Source organism: Pleurodeles waltl, chromosome 8 (assembly GCF_031143425.1).
Source record: "Pleurodeles waltl isolate 20211129_DDA chromosome 8, aPleWal1.hap1.20221129, whole genome shotgun sequence".
Taxonomy (NCBI): domain Eukaryota; kingdom Metazoa; phylum Chordata; class Amphibia; order Caudata; family Salamandridae; genus Pleurodeles; species Pleurodeles waltl.
Genome location: NC_090447.1, coordinates 1,002,941,034 through 1,002,964,278, shown reverse-complemented (window position 1 = coordinate 1,002,964,278; position 23,245 = coordinate 1,002,941,034). Strand labels below are relative to the sequence as shown.

Sequence of the window (23,245 nt, the reverse complement as noted above, 5' to 3'; positions counted from 1 at the left end):
TATTACATCCCTTTTTGCATTGGCCCAATTTTCTAGTGTTTTTTTTAATTAATTTATGTCTGTGTCAATGTACACTGCACTTAAGAACTTCATCTCATTTTCACATTAATGACAAAACTGTGTATGCCCACCAACTTCATATTTTTTCAATATGTAATCAGTAGTTGTCAATATTTGACCATTGAGTTACATATGTCTCATGCCTCTCCATTTTCATACTTGGCCTCTACCTGGAGATAGGTAGCAAAGTGATAAGGCAGAGAATATTATCAAGAGACCAACATAAAGTGAAAATTAGAAAACCAAATACCCAGAGTCAAAGAGATGTTTCTTACTTCTCAAAAAACACCAAAAGATGACACTATGAAGAATGTGTAAAGATCTTCTATTAACATACAGCAAGTCCTATGTTCTTGCAACAAAGGGCACAGTCATTAACAAATTAAGGACCTGATGTACAATCCTCTTTTGTGGTCACAAGCCTTGCCATTCACAGAGTTAAACAGTTTGCAGCTGCAAAAAAACTTCTACAATGTGCAAATGCCTATTTACTAGTCTGAAAAATCTTTCAGGTTAATAAAAAAGCTTGTTTATCCGATTTGGAGTCACACATAGGAGGGGTCATGAAATGGGGTGTCTTCATCTTATTTGGAATTGAGGTTGTAAACCATTGCTCATTTATCAACCTCCAAGATGGACTGGCAACATATTCCCAAATAGGAAACTACCAGTGGCACAGCCTCCCTTTTTGGTAATTGTATACAGAGAAAGTTATGGCTAGTGGTGGTGAAATGGGTTTACTTCCTAAGCATAATGAGAGTACAAACAATGATAGTTCGTGTTGAAGGTAGTCCAAAGTAGGGTAGAGCCCAGTGCTATGCGGTGAGGTATGCTCTGCTACCCAAAAACATAATATGGTGTTCCCGAGAAACACCATACAAATATTTTTCAAAGATACCGCAGCACTCAAAATAGTTCATAATCAACAAGTCATCCAGATGAGTTTGGTTGTGGTAGGTTCCATTTATTTGTAGATAAGGACATGAATGTAGCAAGATAAGTAGAGTTCACAATCACAGCCAACACGTGGCTTTTTCAACGATCGTTGGGTAAGCTACCGTTTAGTTTGATGCATGAACAAGTGACTGATCACCTATCCCCCTTCTGTTACACTTTGCAATAACAGAGACACAAGCTGTTGTGGTTTTCTAATATTAGACTTCACTGGCCAATTAAAAAGAAAAGTGAAGTCACGTTTCTTGAGACTTGAGTCCTTCAGCTACACTTTAGTTGTTTGGTGCCCAATATTATGTTGTCAAAACTAGCTGCAAAAAATCTCATCTGAAATGTTAGTTCCTTAAAAAAACAATCTTGAAAACATGGTCCAAAAACTTTTACCATTTGGGCTATTATTCAAAAATTGAAAGTTGGCACTATGGATGACTCACCTGCTCTATATCGGTAGAGTGAGAGGTATTAGCACCTAGATGGCTGGGTTAGAGGCTGGGGCTATGGCTGACTTACCAGCCTGCACATGATGGAAGATTGGCAGGAGTCAGTCTATACAGTGCTGGAGGAGGAAGAGAGGAAGAAGAGAGGAGGGAGAGGGCAGTTGGAAAGGAGAGAGCAGAGAGAGAGGAGGCTGAGAGCAGAGAGAAGAGGAGGGCGAGAGGGGAGAGAAGAGGAGGAAGAGAGAAAGGAGATAGAAGGGAGAAAGGAGGAAGAAAGGAAGGAGAGGATTGCCAGGACACCAGAGCAAACACCTGCCGCTTTAAAAATGGTTTGTGATCGCAATACAACAATGCACGAGTAACACCTCAATATAATGCTTTTAATGTGAAAGCAGTACTTACTTACTCTACAACAAAGAGCCAGGGGTGGAAAGATGGCATTAAGTTACTCTCTCTCAGTCAGGCCATCACCTTACCCTGGCCCCCGCCTTACAGCCAACATTTCACCAGGGGCATAGAAAATAAAATATTCAGCTCGGGAAGGGGGGCAAGTTGTGCTAGGTTCCAGAACACCTGGCTGGGGTGGCTCCCTTACTGCCTCCCTCATGTAAAAGGCTAGACCTGGCCTCCTCGCATCTCTTGAGCCAATCCAGATGCTGCTTCCATTCTGTTTATATTAGAAAACAGTATGAAAGCAGTGCCAGAGTTGGCTGGAGCAGGCAAAAAAAGCACTCCTTAGGAGACCAGGGAGGCTGCAGCTGAAAAGCCCAGCTCACTAATAGGGCGGAAATAGAAGAAGCCTCAAGTGTGCATGTTGGGTTGGCCGTAGAAAGACAGCCGTCCAAACCTACATGCGCAGTAACTGCACTTAAAAGCAGACCCAGGCAACCTGTCAATAATTAAGCCCCTGCCCGCATAACACACTCATTATTAAGAGAGATCCACTTGCAGTGTGCACCCAACCCGGTTGGCAGAATATCAACTAAAATAAAACAAGTGGGAAAAGTATAGCACTCATTAATTATATTTAACGTTTTTAATACAGGGGCCAGGGGGCAAAGTACAGCACTCTTTAACATTTTTAATATAGGGGCCAGGGGGCAAAATACAGCACTCTTTAATTATATTTAACATTTTTAATACAAGGGCCAAAGTACAGCACTCTTTAATTGTATTTAACATTTTTAATACAGGGGCCAAAGTACAGCACTCTTTAGTTATATTTAGCATTTTTAATACAGGGGCCAACAAATCCAGAGGGGATAAATCAGTTACTCCCTCATAAAGGAACCTCTCCTGTTAATTACAACAGGCCACTCTATACTACAGGATTTATCTTCTAATTTCCAATTAATAATCCAGATATTCATTTCAATGTAATTATCATTGACACATGAGTAAAACAAAAATGAAAATAATCTATTTAGCTAATCCCAGAGAAATAAAAATCTAAGTAGAAAGAGCCTTAATCAAAATTATTCCAGGTTTTCGACACTTTGGAAATCTCATACTTGAAATAATGCTGCTCTCCACCAGACATTTGTGGAAAGATGCCTGGTGCTTTAGGAATGGACGGGTATCTTCACATACTGATACAAACCCAGGAGGCCAGTTCAAACGGTGCTAAATGTCGACTCAGGCTCTCATTACGAATTTGGCGGTCAATTTCATTCACCGCCAAAGCCAAACCCACCAGTGCTGGTGGTCAGCAGACCACCATATTATGAGTGGTGGCTGCTCACCTCCATTTTTTAAGGTGGAGAGCAGCCATCATTCATTCTGGCAGTCGGCAGTGCAGAGGCTGCTCCCTCACCGGCAACTCCACGCCAGCAGGACCAGGACTCTGCCCGCCATTTTACGAGCCGTAATGCGGCTCGGCGGTGTCCTGCTGGTGTGGTGGTGGCAGAGAGGGAAGACTGCCAGGACCCATCCCATCCTGGACATCCTCCTCAACGGAAGAGGTGAGTGGGCGTCTGAAAAAGGCTTGTGGTGTGCTTGGGTGCCTGTGTGTTTGTGGAGGGGGCGATGAATGCATGCGTGTCTGCGAGTGTATGTGTATGTGTATGTTCGTGTATGTGTGGGTGTACGGGGGTGTCTGTATGGATGAATGCGGGTGAGTGGGATTGGCTGAATGGGTGTGTATGTGAATGCATGCGTGCGTGAAGGGGTGGAGAGGTGCCTGTGAGTGTATGGATGGGTGGGGGGATGTGTGCATGTGTGGTGACATGCATGTGTGTCCTGGGGACAGGAATGAAGATTCCTGTCAACGGGTGTGTGATCGCCAGGCTTTTTGTGGCGAGGTGACCGCCATAGAAAGCCTGGTGGTTTGCAACCTTGTAATCCGGATGGCATTTTGAGGCAATCACATTGGTGGGCCAGGCGGATTTGTGGAGGTTTGGCTTCAGCCAAACCCCAAAACTTGTATACAGTGGTCTTCACTGCCGACTCCTTAGCGGTGTGACCACCACAGCGAGTCTGGAGGTCTGATGAGGGTCTTAGTGTCTGCGTAGTCAGTGAATAACTTTCTACAGGATCCATGTCATTTTTCCATCTACTAGAATAGTGTACACTACCTGTATGAGTCCGCCGGTGAGCCTTAAGATGAGAACTTTTTGTGTACACCTTGTTGCACCCTTCAAAATCGCATCTGTGAATACGTCGCTTTCTTGACTCCGGGGATTCCGATCGCCGCTGGCGCCTTGTGCTCTCAATGCTGAATGGTGAGATTGAACTGGAAGACATAACCATGGCAACAAATATTAGTATATTCTTTCAAACCACTCTAAATGTCAAAATGATCAATACCTCTTCATGCATCGTACTTTTCACTTAAATGAAAAGTTTGAAAAAGGAACAAGAAGTCTTATTTTCAATATATACCAGAAGACTTCTGAAAAAAAATAACAGGCAGTCGTTAGAGGCATACCTATAGAAACTGGGATACAGATGAATGTTCCAGATTGTCATTTAAATGCCTCCCCCCTTTAAATGTAGCAATTGTGTCAGTAGCAACATTTCCATTATGAAATGTACATATAAAATAAGCCAGAGCTAAAAGAAAGAATCTACTTATCAAAATTAGGGCCAGATTTATGCTGGCCTTGCGCATTCCAACGCCACATTAGCATCATATTTGTCACGCTAATGTGGTGCTGGAAGGGGAAAAATGCTGTGCCATATTTACAAAGTGGTGCAAAGCTTGCATTGCACCACTTTGTAAACCCTGCGCCACATTATTCCTGCTCCAGGCATGATGTATGCAAGGGGGGCATTTAGCGCTATGGGAGGGTTGTAAAAATGGCGCAAAGGAATCTCTGAGATTCCTTTGCGCCATTTTTATCTGCACTTTTTTAACGCCTGCTGAGTACAGGCGTTAAACAGAGGCTCCCATTGATTACAATGGACCTCTGGGTGCTTTGCAGGATTAGCGTCATCATTTTTTATGCTAATCCTGCAAAGCGCCAGACTAGCGTAATAAATTGTGATGCTAGTCACCATAACTACCACCAGGGTGCAACGTATTTTAAATATATCACTACCATGGTGGCATTTGGGGGGTGCTAAGGGGCGCAACAAAAGTAGCACTGCATAAGGTACAGAGCCACTTTTCATAAATCTGCCCCCAAGTGTGTATTGTACACCTATTGCCCTGTATGACATTCCACTCAGTCACACTACTGTCAAGTATCAGGGATTGTATTACCTATCATGTGGAAATAGACATTTAACCACACCAAAGTTGTGGTTAAATGCTGTAGTTAAGAAGAAGGCTGCAGCTATATTGTGCAACCCTAAAATTTACTTTTCTCTTCAGAGAAAGGTAATGATGTAATGAATACAAATCATTCCATATCCCCATATCTATTACATTTTGGCAGTCCTTTCCCTTCACTCTAGTTGGAGGGTTTAGCAGACCTCACTGGTCATGTAATCGTTCTGTTAGCCCCCACATGCTCTGATTCACACCAGGCTCTACTTTTTTTTTAATCTATTGTTGTTGTTTACAAAACATCAACAACAACTCTTGCAGAGTTTAAGGGGGAGGGAGGAGCAGGGGAAAGGTGGGGAGAAACACAGGATCAGTTGGGAGGGGTGGATAATAACCTCAGTACAGGTAGGATCATATACATATTATGCTTTAGGCAAACATTATTGAAACAGTCACATATACCTGAGTTGTACTTATAATCACACGTCAGGGTAGGGAAGGATAAAGCGACAGGAGTCCTAGGGGATGAGGGGTGGAGTATGTAAGCGACCACACAGTGTGGTATATTTAGGGAAGGGGCATGGTAGTAAAGCGTACAGTGGCAGCCTTTAGTGGTGTGTTGAGGAGTTTACCTTTGGAAGTAGGACTATGTGCACTTATTGAGGTAGTGTATGTAGTCATCAACGGAGAACCCTTGAATAGTGTGTATTATATGTGTGTGGATTAATTACAGCAGGAGAATATTGCCCCACTCAAGGATGGCGGGTATCATTTTTGGCTTCTATATTAGTGACAAATACATTCCATTCCTTGCATCCACCGCAGGCCAGGCTTTTGTCTCTCATGATGTGGAGTATGCTTGCCTCCACTTGAGCCCACTTTAACAGGCTTTAGAGCCATTTGTTAATGTCTGGATTTGTAGGTGCCTTCCACTGCATCACTATCAGTTGTTTAAACAATACAAATGACAAATCAATAAACCTGTGGAGGTGTTTGTCACCCTTGGCTTTAGCACCAAGTCCTAAAAGGCAGGAATCAGGGGTAGGAGATAGCGTATGGTCTGCTAGGTCTGCCATCAGTGCAGTTATCTCCTGCCAGGTGTGCAGCAAGGGAGAGCAATCCCACACCATGTGATAGAATCCTGCATCTGTTAACCCATAGTGCAGGCATTCCAGGGCTGTTGATGGGAACCTGTGCTTGATACATTGTGGGGATAAGTATGTTTAGTGTAGATAATTAAATTGGGTGAAGCAGAACCTGGGGTTATGCAAGACTCCCCTTACCTGCTGGAGGGCACTCAACCACGATCCCTGGGACAGAGAGTCAGGGAGGACCATATTCCAACGGACAATTGTTCTCTCCATGCACATGCTTGCACTTGCATTTAGGGTTTCATATAACAGGGAATATTATTCCCAATAATATTGTATTAAGGACAGATGACAATGGTGGCCCCGCTTCACTTTCACACCATGTGTTGTGTATCAACTGTCATATTGCACGATATGTTAAGAACTGCCCTGGTCCTATAGTGTAAGTTTCCATTATATCGTCATAAAATAGAAAGATTCCATCCCTAAAAAAATCTCCTATCGTTATTAAGTTAACTGCTGTCCATGGAGTCATGTTGTGATGCTTGGTCAGAGCTCAGGCACACAGCATTTGGGCCACAGGGATTAGTGGTGAGTATGGCAGGACAGAGGCTTTTCTGTGCACAAACCTGTATCAACATACATGGGCCGTGTCCATCAATTTGGTTCCCTTTAATGGGGGGCATGTTCGGTCTGACAGCCATGTGTATGTAATAACTGGGCCTAATCTCCCGCATGTGGATGCCTTTTCTATTTGGGGAGAACCTGTCAGCCAGCATGGTGGCCATTGTAATTGTACTGTAGCATAATATAATTTGAAATGAGGTGTGCCCAAGCCGTCCTTGTCTTGCGGGTGTTGCTTTGTGGACACGGCAACTTGGTACCTGTCCTTCCCCAACACCAGATTCTAGTTAAGGTTGCCAGATAACCACTAGCTGTTTAGGACACATTGATTCAGTTTAGGTTTCCTTTTTAAAGGCCTTTTTAATCTAGACCTTCACCCAATCTACTAATTGAGGTGAATCCAGACTACCACTCCCAGAATGCCTTGGGTTGTTAGATAAATTCACAGAACTGCAAGATGTGAAGTCACTTAGTGCCATAATCGTTTGCGCTCGTGTGAGTGGAGGACAGTTCCTGTCTTCACGCTCTAATTTCCTCATTTTTATTCCTGGAATTTTGAATATTTTTGCTATTCTGATGGCACTGTATTTTATGGAACAGATGGATTCATCCAACATCTCTGTTTTGCCACTTATTGGTCACAAACATAGGGCCTGATTTACATGTAGGCGGCATGCATACTCTGTCGCAGCAGCAACAGAGTATACACACCGTCAACATAATGACCGCCATCCCAATGAAATTGCAAGAGGACCTTAGGTTTGGCTGTTATGGTGACAACTCCATCATCCCCATAGCCAAACCTCTCTCACAGCTCAATGGACAGAGAAATGGCTATATGTCCGCCCACCCAACCAGGATGGGTGGACATATGGCTATTTTGTAATGTCTGTTACCATTTAGCGGCGAGGGACAGTAAAAAGCAAATAATGCTCCCCCAGCCATGAGAAATGACTCCCATGGTGAGGGGAACATTACGTTTTTTTATTTACCAAACAAACCCGCTTTGGAATTGTATTTTTTAAATAAAAAACAAAATCTAGTGCAGGGTCATGCTATGCTGACTCAGCCATGCAACAAATAGCGATATGCATTGACAGGCAGTGACGGCAGTTCCTGCCAATTGATTATAAAGGACCACCTGCTTGGTGGCTGTTTATACATTTGACTGGTGGTCCCTCCGCCATTAGGATGGAGTAATTTACTCTGTAATTTACCCTGTGGTGGAATGGCGGGCCAGCCACCAAAAATTAAATCAGGCCCATAGTCATTCATAAGCAGGAAATGAAAGACCCTTTCTATGCCATTGAGATTTATTCGAAGAAGATAGCAACCCCTGTCAATCTGTGAGTCGATTTCCATTCAACTTCACAAGACTTGCTAACAATCGGCCGCGGGCCATGATTGCGGATGTTCAAAGCTGTAAAATACAACGTTTAAGATGGAGATTAATTTCAACCACTTACTGATTGTGCCTTTTCTATCTGTAACACGTTTCTTCTTCTTGGAGAAAATTAACTGCACTAACACAATAGTGAATATCACAGTTTGCTGGTGTCACGTTAGAGCCATGCTACATCAAAATGATATTACAGTTTTCTGTTTGATTTATGCAGTCAACATGTGCTAAAACACTAGAAATACGTCCTTCAAGCAAATATATTTTCAGCAAGAACACTCCAGCAAGTGTACCAAAGATGCTGATTTCGATTTTGAAATGACGATTAGGTAATCTGGTTTGTCCAATGAATCTAGACCTAGCAGAATATCCCCTTGGTTGATATAGCTCAAAATGTATCATTTTCCGCACTGGTGTCCGTGTAACATTTTTTGCATCAGTTATACTGTTTTGCAGATTTTCTGTGATTACTGAGAGTGCGTTTTAATGCTTACGAAGATTGATTGTCAAGCTATAATTAGCTGTGTAGTGAACCATTGCCAACAATTAACTTTCAGCTGCCTCATTTTCATAGTACAGAGGAAAGTCATTAATCAGGGGCCTTTGCCAGGGCTGGACTGGGAACCAAAAGCAGTCCTTGTGAGACAGCATACCTTAAATATTACATATATTAGATGTGAAATGCTTATACCTAACAATACTGCATACATAAAGCAACGATCATAAAATATTATTTGCTTAAATGTATTCTTAACATGATTATAAGTGTAAAGTTATTATTGTGCACATTAGCTAAGGTCGAATATAAGAAATAGTTGTTTGAACCATGATTAATTGAATATATTAACGCTTACGAATATTGCATTTGTATTAAAACCCATAGGCCTTAAGTTAGCGTGAGTGGAAGTTTTAGCCGTGTAACTCTTATATTAAAGCATATTTTCTGTTTTCCAGTCTGCTGACTCGTAAAAGGCCATGACCCAGCATTTGTTCCTTTTCTTGTTTCATGTTGCCAATTCATCCTGTTTCCCATCCGCATGCTAGCCTGTCTTAGTATAAGTTTTATACGTTTTGCAACAATTGTAGAAATATTCAAGGACAATCAACCACGGACTGGAGAACTTTTGACCCAAGGAACGTGCCATGGAGATGACACCCTCCGGATGTGCCACCTACAAAGACGTCAATTACAAGGACCAATCAAAGCGTTATAAATTATTGTGGGGTGACAATTTGAATTACCTAATGCATAATTTGATAGGCTAAAGATAGTGGGGTATAGCTATTATCCAATAGAATTTTGGGGGAATGTATTGTAAGAAGGGATAAAAACTCATGACACAGAAGGGTCGAGAGAACTTGGTAGGGAATGATATCGATTGTATCCAGAAACTCTGTCACTCTGTTTGGTGATTTGAGACTTAAACTAAACCATCCTCATCCATAGACTGCCCCTTAACACTTTTCCTCCTTATGAGGGAAGTGTCCCCTGTCCCTTAGATGAAATAGACTGTTGATGATCTTACTGATGTCCTGAAGATGAAGACTGATCCTGTATGCTGACTCACTCTTAGGAGGGTAATTATGACAATACTATCATAACTTGTCTGCTTGCTTATCATTTCTAGGTACCAACTGCTGTATTTTTGGATGGAGACCTTAGACAGATGTTTTCTAAATTTGTGTTCAAAATTATTTTGCATGAAGCCCAACATGCTGATGCTAATTAGTGGTTAGGCTAGGTGATCACTTTGACTGACAAATAGACGTGACTGACATTGTGCTATGCTGAACTAAGACATATATGGTATTCTATGCATTCTGATCTATGTGTATCTTCGGTTGGTGGTCTTATGTTTGTGATCTTTGCATTATTGAAGTCTTATCATAGCTGTTGTATTATGACTTTGCTCATATGTTTCTTGGTTTTGAGATTGACACTTCTATTATTAGATTGTAATCAATAGGGAATAAAATTCACAAAACTAAAATAAAGGTGTGGTTATTCATGGCTGAAAGGTCATGGTTGCGTCGACAGTTTAATAAATGAATTCATCTAAAGTAAAGTATATTGTGGTGATATATGTTGATAACGTTATTGACATATTGCTTGACATATTGATCAGTTATCTCGTTCTACGGTGTCTCACCACTGGGTCAAAAGATTAATCGGCCTAAAACGAGTCCTGATGTATATAAAATTAATATAAAGGGACGCGTTACCACTTGCACAAAAATATTCAAACCAGCCTGCTCCCTTACTTGTCACTCATTATCCTCTGTCCTTTTCTCTCTGCACTCTCGTTTTCCCATCTCTCGTCTTAAGCACCCACTGTTCCTGCTGTAATTACCTGGGGGAGCTTGAGAAAGTAGCAGAGACTCTAGCAGCGGCTCTCTGCCTTCAGAAACCATCCTCAAGTGGCTCTACCACACTGGGGAAATGTCTGGTGGAATAAACAGGCACACCAAGCCTGACCTTTGCAAGTGAAAGTATGTTTTGACTCAAGAGATTAAGCAGAGAGGTTCTTAAAGGTGATCACTAGCTGCCCTGTCACAGCACTATCAGAACAGTATAGGGGCCAATTTGCAAAAGCATTTATGAGTGTGCAAGGCAGTAATACAGTAGTACTCTTTTATGTACTCTTAGATGCCTTTGTGAATCTGTCCTGAAACAACCATGTTCCTTTTAGCAAATGTTCAAAGATGGCCCCGTCTATTCTATTTGTGCTAACTGTATGGGACACATTTATGTAGCTTTTTGTTGGTTGCAAACGGGCCGATTCGCAGAATTGCACGTTTGCGACCAACAAAAAGCATTTCACTAAGTACAAATCCCTATTTTGAGAGTTGGAACGCAGTTATAGATTTGCAAAATAGGATTTCCAACTTGCTATTAGGAAGGGAAGGGGTGTTCCAAGGGCGTCCGTTCCTAATTGCAACTTGCCTGGGGATGTATGATTATTTTGTGACTGTTGCAAAACAATTGTAGTTAACACTAATTTGAAATAGGTGTTAACCCATTCGCAGATGGGAAGGGGTCCCCATTGACCTCTTCCCCTTTGTGAATGGTAGCAAAAATGTGGGACCACTGCCTGCTCTGAATAAATACAAATAAAATATTTCATTTTTCTTTTTGAAATGCATCCCGTTTTCCTTTACAAAAAAAAACCTGCTTTATTGAAAAGCTGTCACAGACATGTTGGTCCGCTGTCCCCAGCAGGCCACCATCCCTGTGAGTGCAGCCATTCCAAATCGGGTCACAAATTGCAACCTACCTCATGAATCTTTTCCCTGAATATTCCAATTTTCTTTTTTTTAAAGATATTTTGAGGCTAATTCACAAAGGCATGTTAGAGTACATAAAAGTGTACCAAAAGAGTACTAGCCAATGTATTCCAAAGTACTTGGGTGAATAGGTCCACAAATTCTCTTCCTCTTTAAGCCAAGAATTGCTTTGGAATATAAAAGTATCAATTAATGTTTAGTAGCTTAACTGCTATTGCTCAGGAAGATATACTGTGTGTTTCTATATGTAGAGTGGCACTATTAACACAATCAGCGATAGGGCCCATTGGTTGTCCCATAAAAAACATTTCAGTAATGATCTTGTTGGGCTCCCCATACTCCACCATCCATTGAGCACTGCTTTACAGTCTGTAAAATAAAAGGTAATTATGACTGCACTGAGGTGAGTAGTGTATGGAAAGCGATGAATGTGATCACAGGGGTCCATCAAGAAAGGGCTTAAGGAAAGTGTCAACTGCAACAGAGGACCACCATTCACAGAGTTATATTGCCCATTAGGAAGGGGCTTCAAAGATCACTGGCTTGAGGTGGTTATGCCCTGCCATGACATGCACCATGGATGTAGGGGAGGTGATAAATAAAGCAGTTCGTACAAGGAAACAAAAAGGCACATTGATTCACTGGCTGCAGCCTTGTCACTCAAATGCACTCTGCTGGAACTTGAGTCTTGGGGAAATGGCATATTTCTATCTAACTGCTGCCTATCCAATCCCTGTGGTGCTGTGGGCTCAGTGCATCAGCATTTCTGCAGGCCCGTGCATATTTTGCAGCCAGGCATGTCTCTGCTGCCACTTACAGGGTGGTGCCACACCAGCTCCACAGCCTTGGGTGCTCCTGAAGCTTGTTGGTAGTATTCTGGTTTTGGGGTGATAAAATAAGCCTGTCTACATAAGCACACCTTCCTATCAGCGAAAAATATTACTATGTGGCTCAGTGGGTGCCTCCTTTTGTCTAAAAGCAACCTGGGTCCCAGCAGGGCAAAAGGGCTGGGGTTCATTTGTTGGTTGCACTGCTTTTGCTACTACAGTTAGAGGGTGGATTGAGGGCTCGTGTAGATTTTCCTAGGTCAAATATAGAAGAGAACAACAACAAATTCTACACATTGCAGTTCCCAAACTATGTGCAGAGTTTTTCACCTCTCTATTACCTAAAATATGTGTGCGGAGTTCTGCACCCCAACTGTGGAGTCTCTCGGCACACTTAAGTATACATTTCAGTAGTAATTGTGGGTGGGCTGGAGGAAGTGGGTGACAAAAGGATCAGCTGTATTACAAAAGAGATTTGGATACGGGTAAGAGGGGTTAAAGGATCCTCATAGAGAGGGTTTAAGGAGGAACCCACACAAGAGTAAGCCAATTGTATTTCTCAGGGGTGGACATATGTAACTTACACTTTCGTAATAAATTTGCACTCAGAGATTGTGAATATCTAAAGTAATAAACCTATTCTAAAGTGTAAACTTACTCAAACGTGTAAGTTACCATTGTGAAACAGGTCCAAAATTATCTGACTTGAACGTTGTTTGCAGAAAGCCATGTATGCATAATAATAGAAAATACAAACTTTTAACCACATATTAATGCGATCGACCTGCCCAGGGAAGGTGCTACACATTAAAATGGTGTCAGATGTTTTTGTGTCCTCATCATCCTCATTTATTGTATAAGCATTTTCTTTGCAATATAACTAAGCATTGACAAAGCCAACAAGTCATGCCTTGGCAAGTTTGTGTGATGGTTATTTGTTAATGTTTTTGGAAGCATACGTTTAAAAAAGAATAGGTTGATAAAACAAAACACACTGATCCCATTTATCTTGGCACTCATATGTTTCAAATTAAATTCTTAAACCCAAAATAAAACAATAATAGCAAAGTATTTTAATAGAACTATATGGGTGCTTATCAGCAGGCAGGGGGGCATAGACCAGTTATAGACAACCTTTTAAGATTTAATGTACACCCCAAGAATGAATGATCCTTATTATTGCAAAAAAAGGTTCTATTGGCATCCAGTTACTGAAACTTTAAGAAATAGTTTAAACACACATAAATGACCAAAAAAAATGGAAAAAAGCTTTGGCAAAATGAAAACATTGGCATACCAACCTTGGCACTGAAGTTCACTCGATTTAATATGGATGTCCACATGTGAGCATTAAAATGCTGTCACTTGGAGTGCAAAAGAGCCAGAGGGTGTAGTGGGCTATGCCATTACCCCCTGTTTTATGGTGGTGTGTGAAGAAGCAAAATGTGAATGGCAGTTAGACGGTCAAATAGATTAACAAGTCTGACACAATGCTCCATTATTTAACCATTTTTTATTTATGATTTTTTTAATTACACAAAAGCAAGACCGAACAAGACATTAAAAAGAAAAGGGAGGATGCAAGATTTAAAATTAGATCTTTATGTGTTTAAAAAGGCAAAAAGAAGAACAGATGATGGACATAATGGTGAACCATGAACACATTCACCCCCGATCACAGATCTGGGGTTAATCCATCGTCTTTTTGCTCACTACACCACCCCATTTTGGTCCCAGTCATCTCTGTTATTTTTGCTTTTGTCATCTTAAGTGGGAATGGTGTGCCCAGACATGGGTCCTGTGGTCAGTGTGCCGCTGGATTCAAGCTATTTTGCTTTATGAGGGTCAATACCCCAAAACCGGTCCCAGGGTGCTTCATCCAGGGAGGACTTGGCCTGGCAGCTCAGGCTGGACTGTTCTTATGGGTAGCAGGGACAAGAATGATTTGCATATGGCTGGTTCCAAACTGGGTGGAGTGGTGAGAAGGAAAAACAAAGGATTAAACCTGAATCTGTGAGTGGTGGGGAATGTTTGCATTGTTCAGTATTCAGTCCATCATCTGTTCTTTTTGCTTTTGTCGCCCTAAGTGGGAAGGGTATACCCAGACTTGGTTCCCGTGCTCACTGTGCCACTGGATTAAAGCTTTCCTGGCTGATGAATGACGATTCCCCAAAATTGCTCCCAGGATGCTTCTTTCTGGTCCACGAAGGTCTTGGCCTGGGAGTTGGGCCTAACTGCTCCCATGGGGAGCAGAGTAAAGACTGATTTGCAAATGGCTGGGTCCACACATGGATGGTGTGGTTAGCAACAAAAAAACAATGGATTCAACCCAGATCTGTGTCTGGGGGTGAATCTTTGCATTGTTCAGCACTCCATCCATCATTGATTCTTTTTGCTGCCCTAATTGAGAAGGGTATGATGAGACGCGAGTCCCCTGCTCACTGTGCCATTGGATTGAAGCTAGCCTGGCTGATGACTGACACTGGTCCCAGGATGCTTGTTTCGGGTCCAGGGAGGACCTGGCCTGGCAGTTTGGGCTGGACGGTTCCCATGGGGAGCTGGGTCAAGACTGATTTGCATATGGCTGGGTCCAAACTGGGGTGGCGTGGTGAGAAAAAAAAGGATTGATTGAACCCAGATCTGTGACTGGAGGTAAATGTTTGCATTGTTCAGCATTCCGTCCATCATCTGTTCTTTTTGCTTTTGTCACTGATCCACTGGATTTCAGCTAGTCAGGCTGATGAGAGGAGATACATGAAACCAATGCCAGGTTGCTTGTTTCTGGTCCAGGGAGGACCTGGCCTGTCATTTCAGGCTGAACTGTTCCCATGGGGAGCAGGCTCAAGACTGATTTACATATGGCTGGTTCCAAATTGGGGGGACGCAGGGAGAGAAAAAAACAACAGCTTGAACCCAGATCTGTGACTGGGGGTGAATGTTTGAATTGTTCAGTATTCTGTCCATTATCCATTTTTTTTGCTTTTGGCACCTTAATTGGGAAGGGTATGCCCAAATGTGGGTCTCATTCTCATTGTTCCACTGGAATCAAGCTAGCCTGGCTGATGAAGGTGATACACCGAAACCAGTGCCAGGATGCTTGCTTCTGGTCCAGGGAGGACCTGGCCTGGTAGCTTGGGATGGACTGTTCCTCTGGGGACCAGGGTCAAGAATGATTTGCACATGGCTGGGTCCAAAATGGGGTGGCGTGGAGAGCAAAAAAACAATGGATTGAACCCAGATCTGTGACTGGGGATGGGTGTTTGCATTGCTCAGCATGCCGTCCATCATCTGTTCTTTTTGCTTTTATTTAAAAAGGCAACATAACAACTCCCAATATTTAAATTGGTTACAAAACTGAGAAAATAAATACACCATACAAATATTGGTTAAAATAAAAAGCAAAAAAACGTTTTTAAGAGCTTTAAGCAGCAAACCCTCAGATCTAACTCTGGTTTGCAAACCATAAGGCAAAGTTGTTCTCTGTCCTTAACTAAAACGCCTGAGAGTGATGTCTTATCTGATGCTTCTGGGCCATATCATGAACCCTTTTTCTGTGTGGCATCACCACAGAAGGGATCTGTGCTTTTCATTTTGGTGCCTTTAATGCATACAATAACTTGAAAAATCTCAGAGTTAGGGCATGATTACAAAAGTGTCATTGTTTTCCAATCCCCATGTAAACCCCTGTTTGCGCAGCAGTTGAAATTATGAGTTTAGTTATCAAATGCTTTAAATACCTCACTTATATTTCAACAGGTCAGACCTTCCAAAATTTAACAGGGGAAAAGTATGCAGTATTACTGTATCATGTGGATTTGGGTGTGTTAAACAAAAAAAATCTGCATGTTATTACCCCAAAACCATCACAGGCTCTATTTATTCCACCTAATAAATAATATACCATGGTGTATCGTTATTTATGAGATGCAATAAATAGCACCTTTTCTTGTAATCAGGCCCTTAGTGTATGTTTTGCAGGCAATAAATCTGTGAAGCACATGACACTAAGCTCTGCTGTCAGCAAAACATGCACTAACAAATTCGCTATGCAACGGCACAGTGCAGAAAACAGGATCATGACAGGGACGCTGACTTTAATAACTATTAAAATCAAACTTTTTTTCATTACAAGTCGAACAGAGAATGCAAAGGCTATCATTATAAATTTGCTGTTCTTCTCAAAGGGGCTGTAATGGGAGCAACTGGGCCCATCGGAATTAGAAGTCCATAAGAAACACAGTTGTTCAGACATTTTTCACCTGGACACTTTGCCTGCACGTCCTTCCCCATTTCAAATATTAAACATGTAATTTCCCATTTCAAGTGTGGTAATGCCATGTTGTATTGGCCATAATGCATCAGGGATTATTATGCCTTCCTTACCAGGTGACTTGAAAACAGGATTGGCTCGTCCATAAGGGCAGAGGAGCATCACCCCTCCACCCCAGCCAGCAACGGCAGCTGCAAACCTTTTCCCAATAAACGATCATAAACTGTGTTTATGATCATTTTTGGGGAAAAGGGGAGGGCCACAGGGGTGACGTGCACTGAGGGGGATAAATCCTCCTCAGAGCGCATGTGTGTTTGGCCGGCCGTCTCAGGCCTGCCAAACACACATGCGCACAGGGCTCTCTGCAGCCCAGCAACTCAGTTGCTGGGCTGGGGAGAGCATGCACAGGCTCTCAGTCTGCCTGGGAGAGCCCTGGGTGGGCACTCCTAGCCAATCCTGACACTGCTTTGAGCAGTGTCAGGATTGGCCATAGGGCAGGCTGAGAGCCTGTGCCTGCAGTCAACAAGGGACAGAGAGAGGAGCGGCACGCGGCGGTGGAGGTAAGTGTTTGTTGTTTTTATTATTATTTTTTTACTTATGTTAACTCTCTCTCCCCCGCGTGCTGCCCCGCCCCTTATGCTCAACGTGAGCCGCGACTGCTTGAATTCACAGTAGTAGAAAGGACTACTGTTGCCCTCTAAACAGAATGCTGATCAGGGCAATATAGGCATACAAAATAAGTTTATTATTTTTGGTACATAGTTTTGTGGAAGGCTGGCATATCACTTGACAGAAGTGGCAGATTAACCAAAGATAGGAAATCAGCAGTTTTCTATGGTAAAGGATTCAAATTCAACCAGGTGTATAGGAAGGCCGTAACTCAAATTATGACGCTAACTGGCTGGTACATGGTGGCAAGTATTTTTGGAGGAAGAAAAGCCCTTTATCCCGGTATGTTTTATGCATGATACAGAGTGGGAGAATTAACTACGAACATGTAATACAAAGCTGGAAGTTCAAAGGGTATGAATTTATTTTGGTAATATGGAATTTAGGGCTATTTTACTGGTACATAGAACTAGTCAATAACATATCAATGGATGTGCACCTTATTAAATTTGTAAAATGTTTGCAAAACTATGAATATGATGTTCTATGTTCAATATTTGTTTATGTTGTGTTTTGTTTGTTGAACCTGTTATTGCAGTATTATCAAATTAGTAATGTTTTAAGTAGAAATATGGGAGGTGCTATTAAGTGGTCGTGAAGCATGTGTCTTCCTTCTAATTTTGTAACCAGGATGCATGAACCCATCCTGTGATAGTGATTGTTAGATGACTGCCCCAATATTGCCTGTGTGAACTGTCAATGTGCTTTGTGCAGGAGGACAAAAAGCCTGATTTAGAGTTTGGCAGATTAGTTACTCTGTCACTAATGTGACGGATACCACATCCACCATATTACAGGTGTCACTGGATATAATTAGGCCTCCTGTGTTTTGGTATTTTGCTTTTTGACATATCCACCTGAATTTATCCATATTTATTTTCTGCTCATTTTATCTGTATATATGTATATTCATTTTGTGCTTAGTGTAGAAAATGAAGCTGCAATAGGCATATTTCCACTTTTATTTAACCAACAAATGTTTACTAATGTTTGAATGTCCAATGAGTTTAAAAAATTTACAGTGCAATACATTCATCTGAAATCATTTGTGTTGTGGAACAGTTTAAACAGCTGTACTACTATAGTTATTTAAGCTTCATTAGGAAATTGTTTTTTTCTCTTTTTTAACTCTCCTTCCTGTCTTTATGTAGAGCAATAGACATAGCATGCATAATTGACAGTAGTGAGAATTATTCAGATGAAGACCTACTTTCTGCTTGTTTCATATTTAAAAAATAAATACAGACAGAAAAATAGATTGTTTTCTATCTGTCTTTATTTATCGGAAAAAGTCAATAAAAACAGAAAACTGGAAGCCTTAGAAATAACGCACTTGTAATATGGTGGATGGGATAGCCATTAAGTTTGTGACAGAGTGACCCATCTACCGAGCTCTAAATCTGGCCCAAAGTATCCACAGGTGACCAGTGGCATAGAATAGGTCCCATGAATCCTAGTTCAAGCAAAGAAAATGGGCCCCTACCTGCTATATGGCTAGTAACATATGGCAATAATCTGATCCAGGTTCAGAGGGTCCCTCAAGCCTCTGGACTCTGGTGCCACTGCACATGCTACACCATTGATAGCTAGGCCCACTGGAGGTGACACCAAAAATGATAGAGCATGTTCTGAGGTAATCACTTTTAAAATTAGCCATCATAATGATTGATGCGATTACTGTCTGTGTATGTGAATGTGTGTGCCAGAGTGTACCTTTGGGTACAGTGATTCATGCAGTATCTTGTAATAGTGTTATATGAAGGTCTGTAAAGGTGTAATGAAATCTGATGTATTTCCTTGCTAATTAACCCATGTTTCCAAGTATTCAAATGTCTGATTCAAAATCCTGGAATACAAAAGAAGTTACACCTACTCGGCTTATCAAAGAAGGATGGCAGTGTGGTGTTCGGAACAGGATAAATTACTTTCTTTAAGGCATGATGCCCTAGAGATCGAGAGGTTGCCACTTTTACAAAACTGAGGGGCATATTTACAAGAGCGTTGCATCACATTTGCACCATGCAAAGTCATACATGCATGATTCTAGGCTCTAAGTCAGATTTACGAAGCCACACAAAGCCATAATGCGTGGCTTTAAGTGGCTTCTTAAATCTGAAGCAGCGTAATGCAGCGCAAGTCACTGTGTTACACTACTCTGCCCTGGGTAGACAATCCATGGGCATTGTCGTGGGTGTTCCCACACAACACCCATGGATTTTGACGCATCCCCAGATTTACAAAACCAGATAAACCTGGGGATGCACCAGATTAGCAAACTAACACAAAATATAATGAGCTAGTATGTTATTTGCACCCACGTTTTGCACCACCAATGAAATCAGATTCCACACGAGCAATTATCAAATGGACAAACACAATCCTACTTGGATTTCCATTTCTTGCACAAATAGGAATGTGTACCCGAAATGCAAATAGCATCTTAGCAATAATTAGGACCCCAACTTTGTGCCAGAATAAAATAATTCTACAAAAAGTTATCTCTGCTGCTTTATCTGTGGGAAAATGCAGATTATTTTATCAATTTACATCTTCATGTTGTTAAATTCACAAACTTTATGACTGCTAAGTAAAGCATCAGGCAGTTTTTAAACAGTGGGTTTCTGCAGCTTTACCTACTTTAGATCATATGTGTTTAACGGAGAGAGTGGAAACAAAATCAGGGGCTGACTGTCCTGTGGGGCAATCAGGCAGCGTAAGAAGGGCTGGACTGACATAGAGCGTGGGAAGTATTTTCGCTCATTGTGGGCCTGTTTTATAGTTACAGTGGATTCATTTTGGTATAACCACAAACATTGCTGCAGTCTCCCATACCTTGCAAAACACCCGTACCGCGTGGCTTTGCATACACCACAATTGCTTGATTTCCAAATGTGGGCTACTTACTTTAGCTTTCTAGTTCACTAATGGGGGCTTCTTCTAATTTAGTGCCTGGGACTATTTAGTGGGTCAGTCGGACCATCAAATGAATATATTTATCTTTTATTTCTCTCATGGCGCATAATAGTGCTAAGCAGTAGCCCAGTATGTCACACACTGTGATAATTTCCAAAGATCTAATTTGTTTTAACTCATTCTGCACCCTTTACTAACTGTGAACTCTTTTTGTATCCATACTTGCTCCAGAGGTCTGGCTTGCATTTAGGTGCATCATTTACTCAAGTGGTTTATTGCTATAGATGATCACCTGGAATGATTATCTGCTGGCCTGGCTTTGTTCTCTCACATCTGCATCACCCAGTGATAGGAAATTGAATTGTGGGTGTTCACCGGAGTGGTTGGCGCTGGAAACAGATCACACCCCCTTCTCTTCTCTGACTAGATGTTGTTTCATTCTGAGATTTTCGAAACCTTGCTGCTTCCTATTGTCAGACTTGACAGTCTCCACACCGCACACGTAAGCAAAGGCACAGCACCTGCACTTAAAGCTAACAAAAGAGCAGAGACTGGAAAAACAGGAGTAGCGTGCACTTAAAGTAATTGTCCTGCATTACCACCTAATCCTGCGTGTGTTCTAAAGTTGTGTAGATAGGGCATGAGTGAAGGCTGTGTTTCTTAGACTTATATTTTTAAGGAGGTCCGCTTGGCTAATCTTCTTATAAACATTATTTTGTGTTCCTCTCAGAGACAACCTGCTGCCAAAAAAAATACAACGAAATATTTGGTTTAGGAAAACACACCAATGTACTCCTGAGCCAAAGTTTAAGATCCTGCTGATGGGGAGCGGTTGACATCCCCATGTCTCATTTGCTTCAAAGAGGTGGGGATTTCTAGAGGTATTAGTTAAAAGTTGTCGCAAAGCCGTCTCTACGCCTAGCTACTTCTGGAAGCAAACTTGTTAATTAATTGGATTTCACATAATTCACTTACTCATAAAGGGCCCTAAATCTGAACCGAATTAACTCAGGCAATTAGCAGTTCTGAGCATCAAGGTCTTTAGCTAGAATTCAAAAGCAATACTTGTTCAAGTGAAAAGCTAAGGAAATGACAGAAGAGGTAGTTTATGTCCAATTCAGGAAGGGAAGGAATAAAGAACGAGAACCTCAAACATAATTACATTTTAACTGCACTTCATGACTCAACAAAAATGTAGACATACTCTGTACTCTAAACCCTAAGGGACACGTTTATCAAGGTTTTGCATCACCCTTGCTCCATGCAAGGGGGCGCAGGGGTACACAACACCTAAGTGTGATTTACCAAGCCACACAAGGCCACTTTGGGGAGCCTTGCATGGCTTGATAAATCTGAACTAACCTAAGGAAGTGCAAATAGCTGTCTTACATTACTCTGCCCCAGGAAGGCATTCCAAGAGTGGAGCGTGGGTGTTCTCATGCAGTCCCCAATGGATTTTGGTGCATTTTCAGACTTACCATTAATGGTAGACCTGGGAATGCCTCAAAATGCGATGTCTTCCCAGGTGAGGAATAATGAGGAAAAATATCTTTATTTCTCCACGTTTTTATGAAAGAGGAAATTCCTCTGAAGATTGTTTTTGAGCAGGAAGGTGTCTCTTCCGGCACAAAAACAATCCTGCCTGCAATGCAGGTATCCTTGCACCATGACTCAAGGTGCCTGACTTGGTGCTAGGCTGCTAATTGTGCACCAGCCCATGTAGAGGCAAGGAATGCACCATATTGTGATAGATATGGCTCATTACGGCCCTCCTTCTTTCAAACAGTGCAGCACAGCAGGGTGTCTTGCTATGTTGCGCTGTGTGATAGTTTGATAAATATGGCCCTGAGTCTAAAGCACACTACAATACTTAAGTATCACAACACCACTGAAAGTTTCTTTGGGAGGTTAGGATATTTGAGGTATGCTTATAAAAATACTTTGCTACATATTCTTATATTTAAATAAATGAAAGCGCAAGGTTGAAGAAGACGAGGTGGTCTGAGTCCCAGAATACGATGACCACAGAGTAGAAAGATGTATGCGTCATTGCTATGCTGTATGGTATGTTAAATGAAACCTGTATAGCGCACTGACACCCAAAGAAAGTAAAGGAATGCACAACTAACTCAAAAAGGGAGGGTGGGGGAGTCGAATTAGAAGGTCCAAGTAGATCAAGGGAGCTAAAAACAGGAGGGGTACAAATGTTGAGCACTCTCCCAAAAGATAAAATGTAAGGATGTAAGCTGATGATGAGACTGTTTGAATAGCCGTGTTCACTGAGGGCTTGCTTATCAATCAAGTCATTGTCAAAATCCACAATTTATTGCAGAATTACGGTATATAGATTTGAGTCAGCTCTGTATTAAGCAAGGGAGATTTGGTTAAAATTAGCTAACCAACGTGCAAGGAAAGAAAGATTAATTATTGTATGTTAAAAACTACAAATATGTAACACAATGATAAATGTAGGCTTTCAAACATTTTTCTTTGACAAAATAATGCTATTCATAAAGGAGTATCGGATGTTAGAGAACGTTAGCTGTTTGTGTCTTCTTACTGAATCTCGAAGAGTTCCTCTGTTGCATTTAAAGGTATGCCATGCCTCGTGGGAGAGCAGTCACTTAAGATGAGCTGGTTATTTAGGATGCAGTAAGGTTTAGTCTTTCTTAAATGATCTCCTCTCTGGTGGCCCAGCTACCCAAGTCAAACAAATACAATTTATTGCTTTGATGCAAGATATTAAATAATGATTTCACTTGAATGGTAGCAAGTATAAAATTCAAATTATTTTCCTAGACCATAAATGAAAGGGAGTCTTATTGTGTGATTCTTTTGTTATTATTTGTGAGTGGTTGGCTATCCCACCAGCAATAGACACATATAGCTGTTTGGTTCAAAAAAATATTTGTGTAAGCCTACTGACCTGTTGGTGCAATACTGACATATTAAGGGGCATATTTATACTCTGTTTGCGTAAAAATGTTTGACGCACATTCGGTGCAAA

The 23,245-nt window shown here is 41.5% G+C and overlaps 1 protein-coding gene across 2 annotated transcripts in view; it reads right to left on the bottom strand.

Moving 5' to 3' along the window:
* Positions 1-23,245, bottom strand: part of KLF12 (KLF transcription factor 12) — a 977,710-nt gene that overhangs the window by 83,039 nt on the left and 871,426 nt on the right. For both annotated transcript variants that reach the window (XM_069205282.1, XM_069205283.1), the window contains exon 8: positions 4,025-4,182. In XM_069205282.1, coding sequence (XP_069061383.1) covers positions 4,025-4,182 — 158 coding nt within the window. The remainder of the gene's footprint in view (positions 1-4,024; positions 4,183-23,245) is intronic.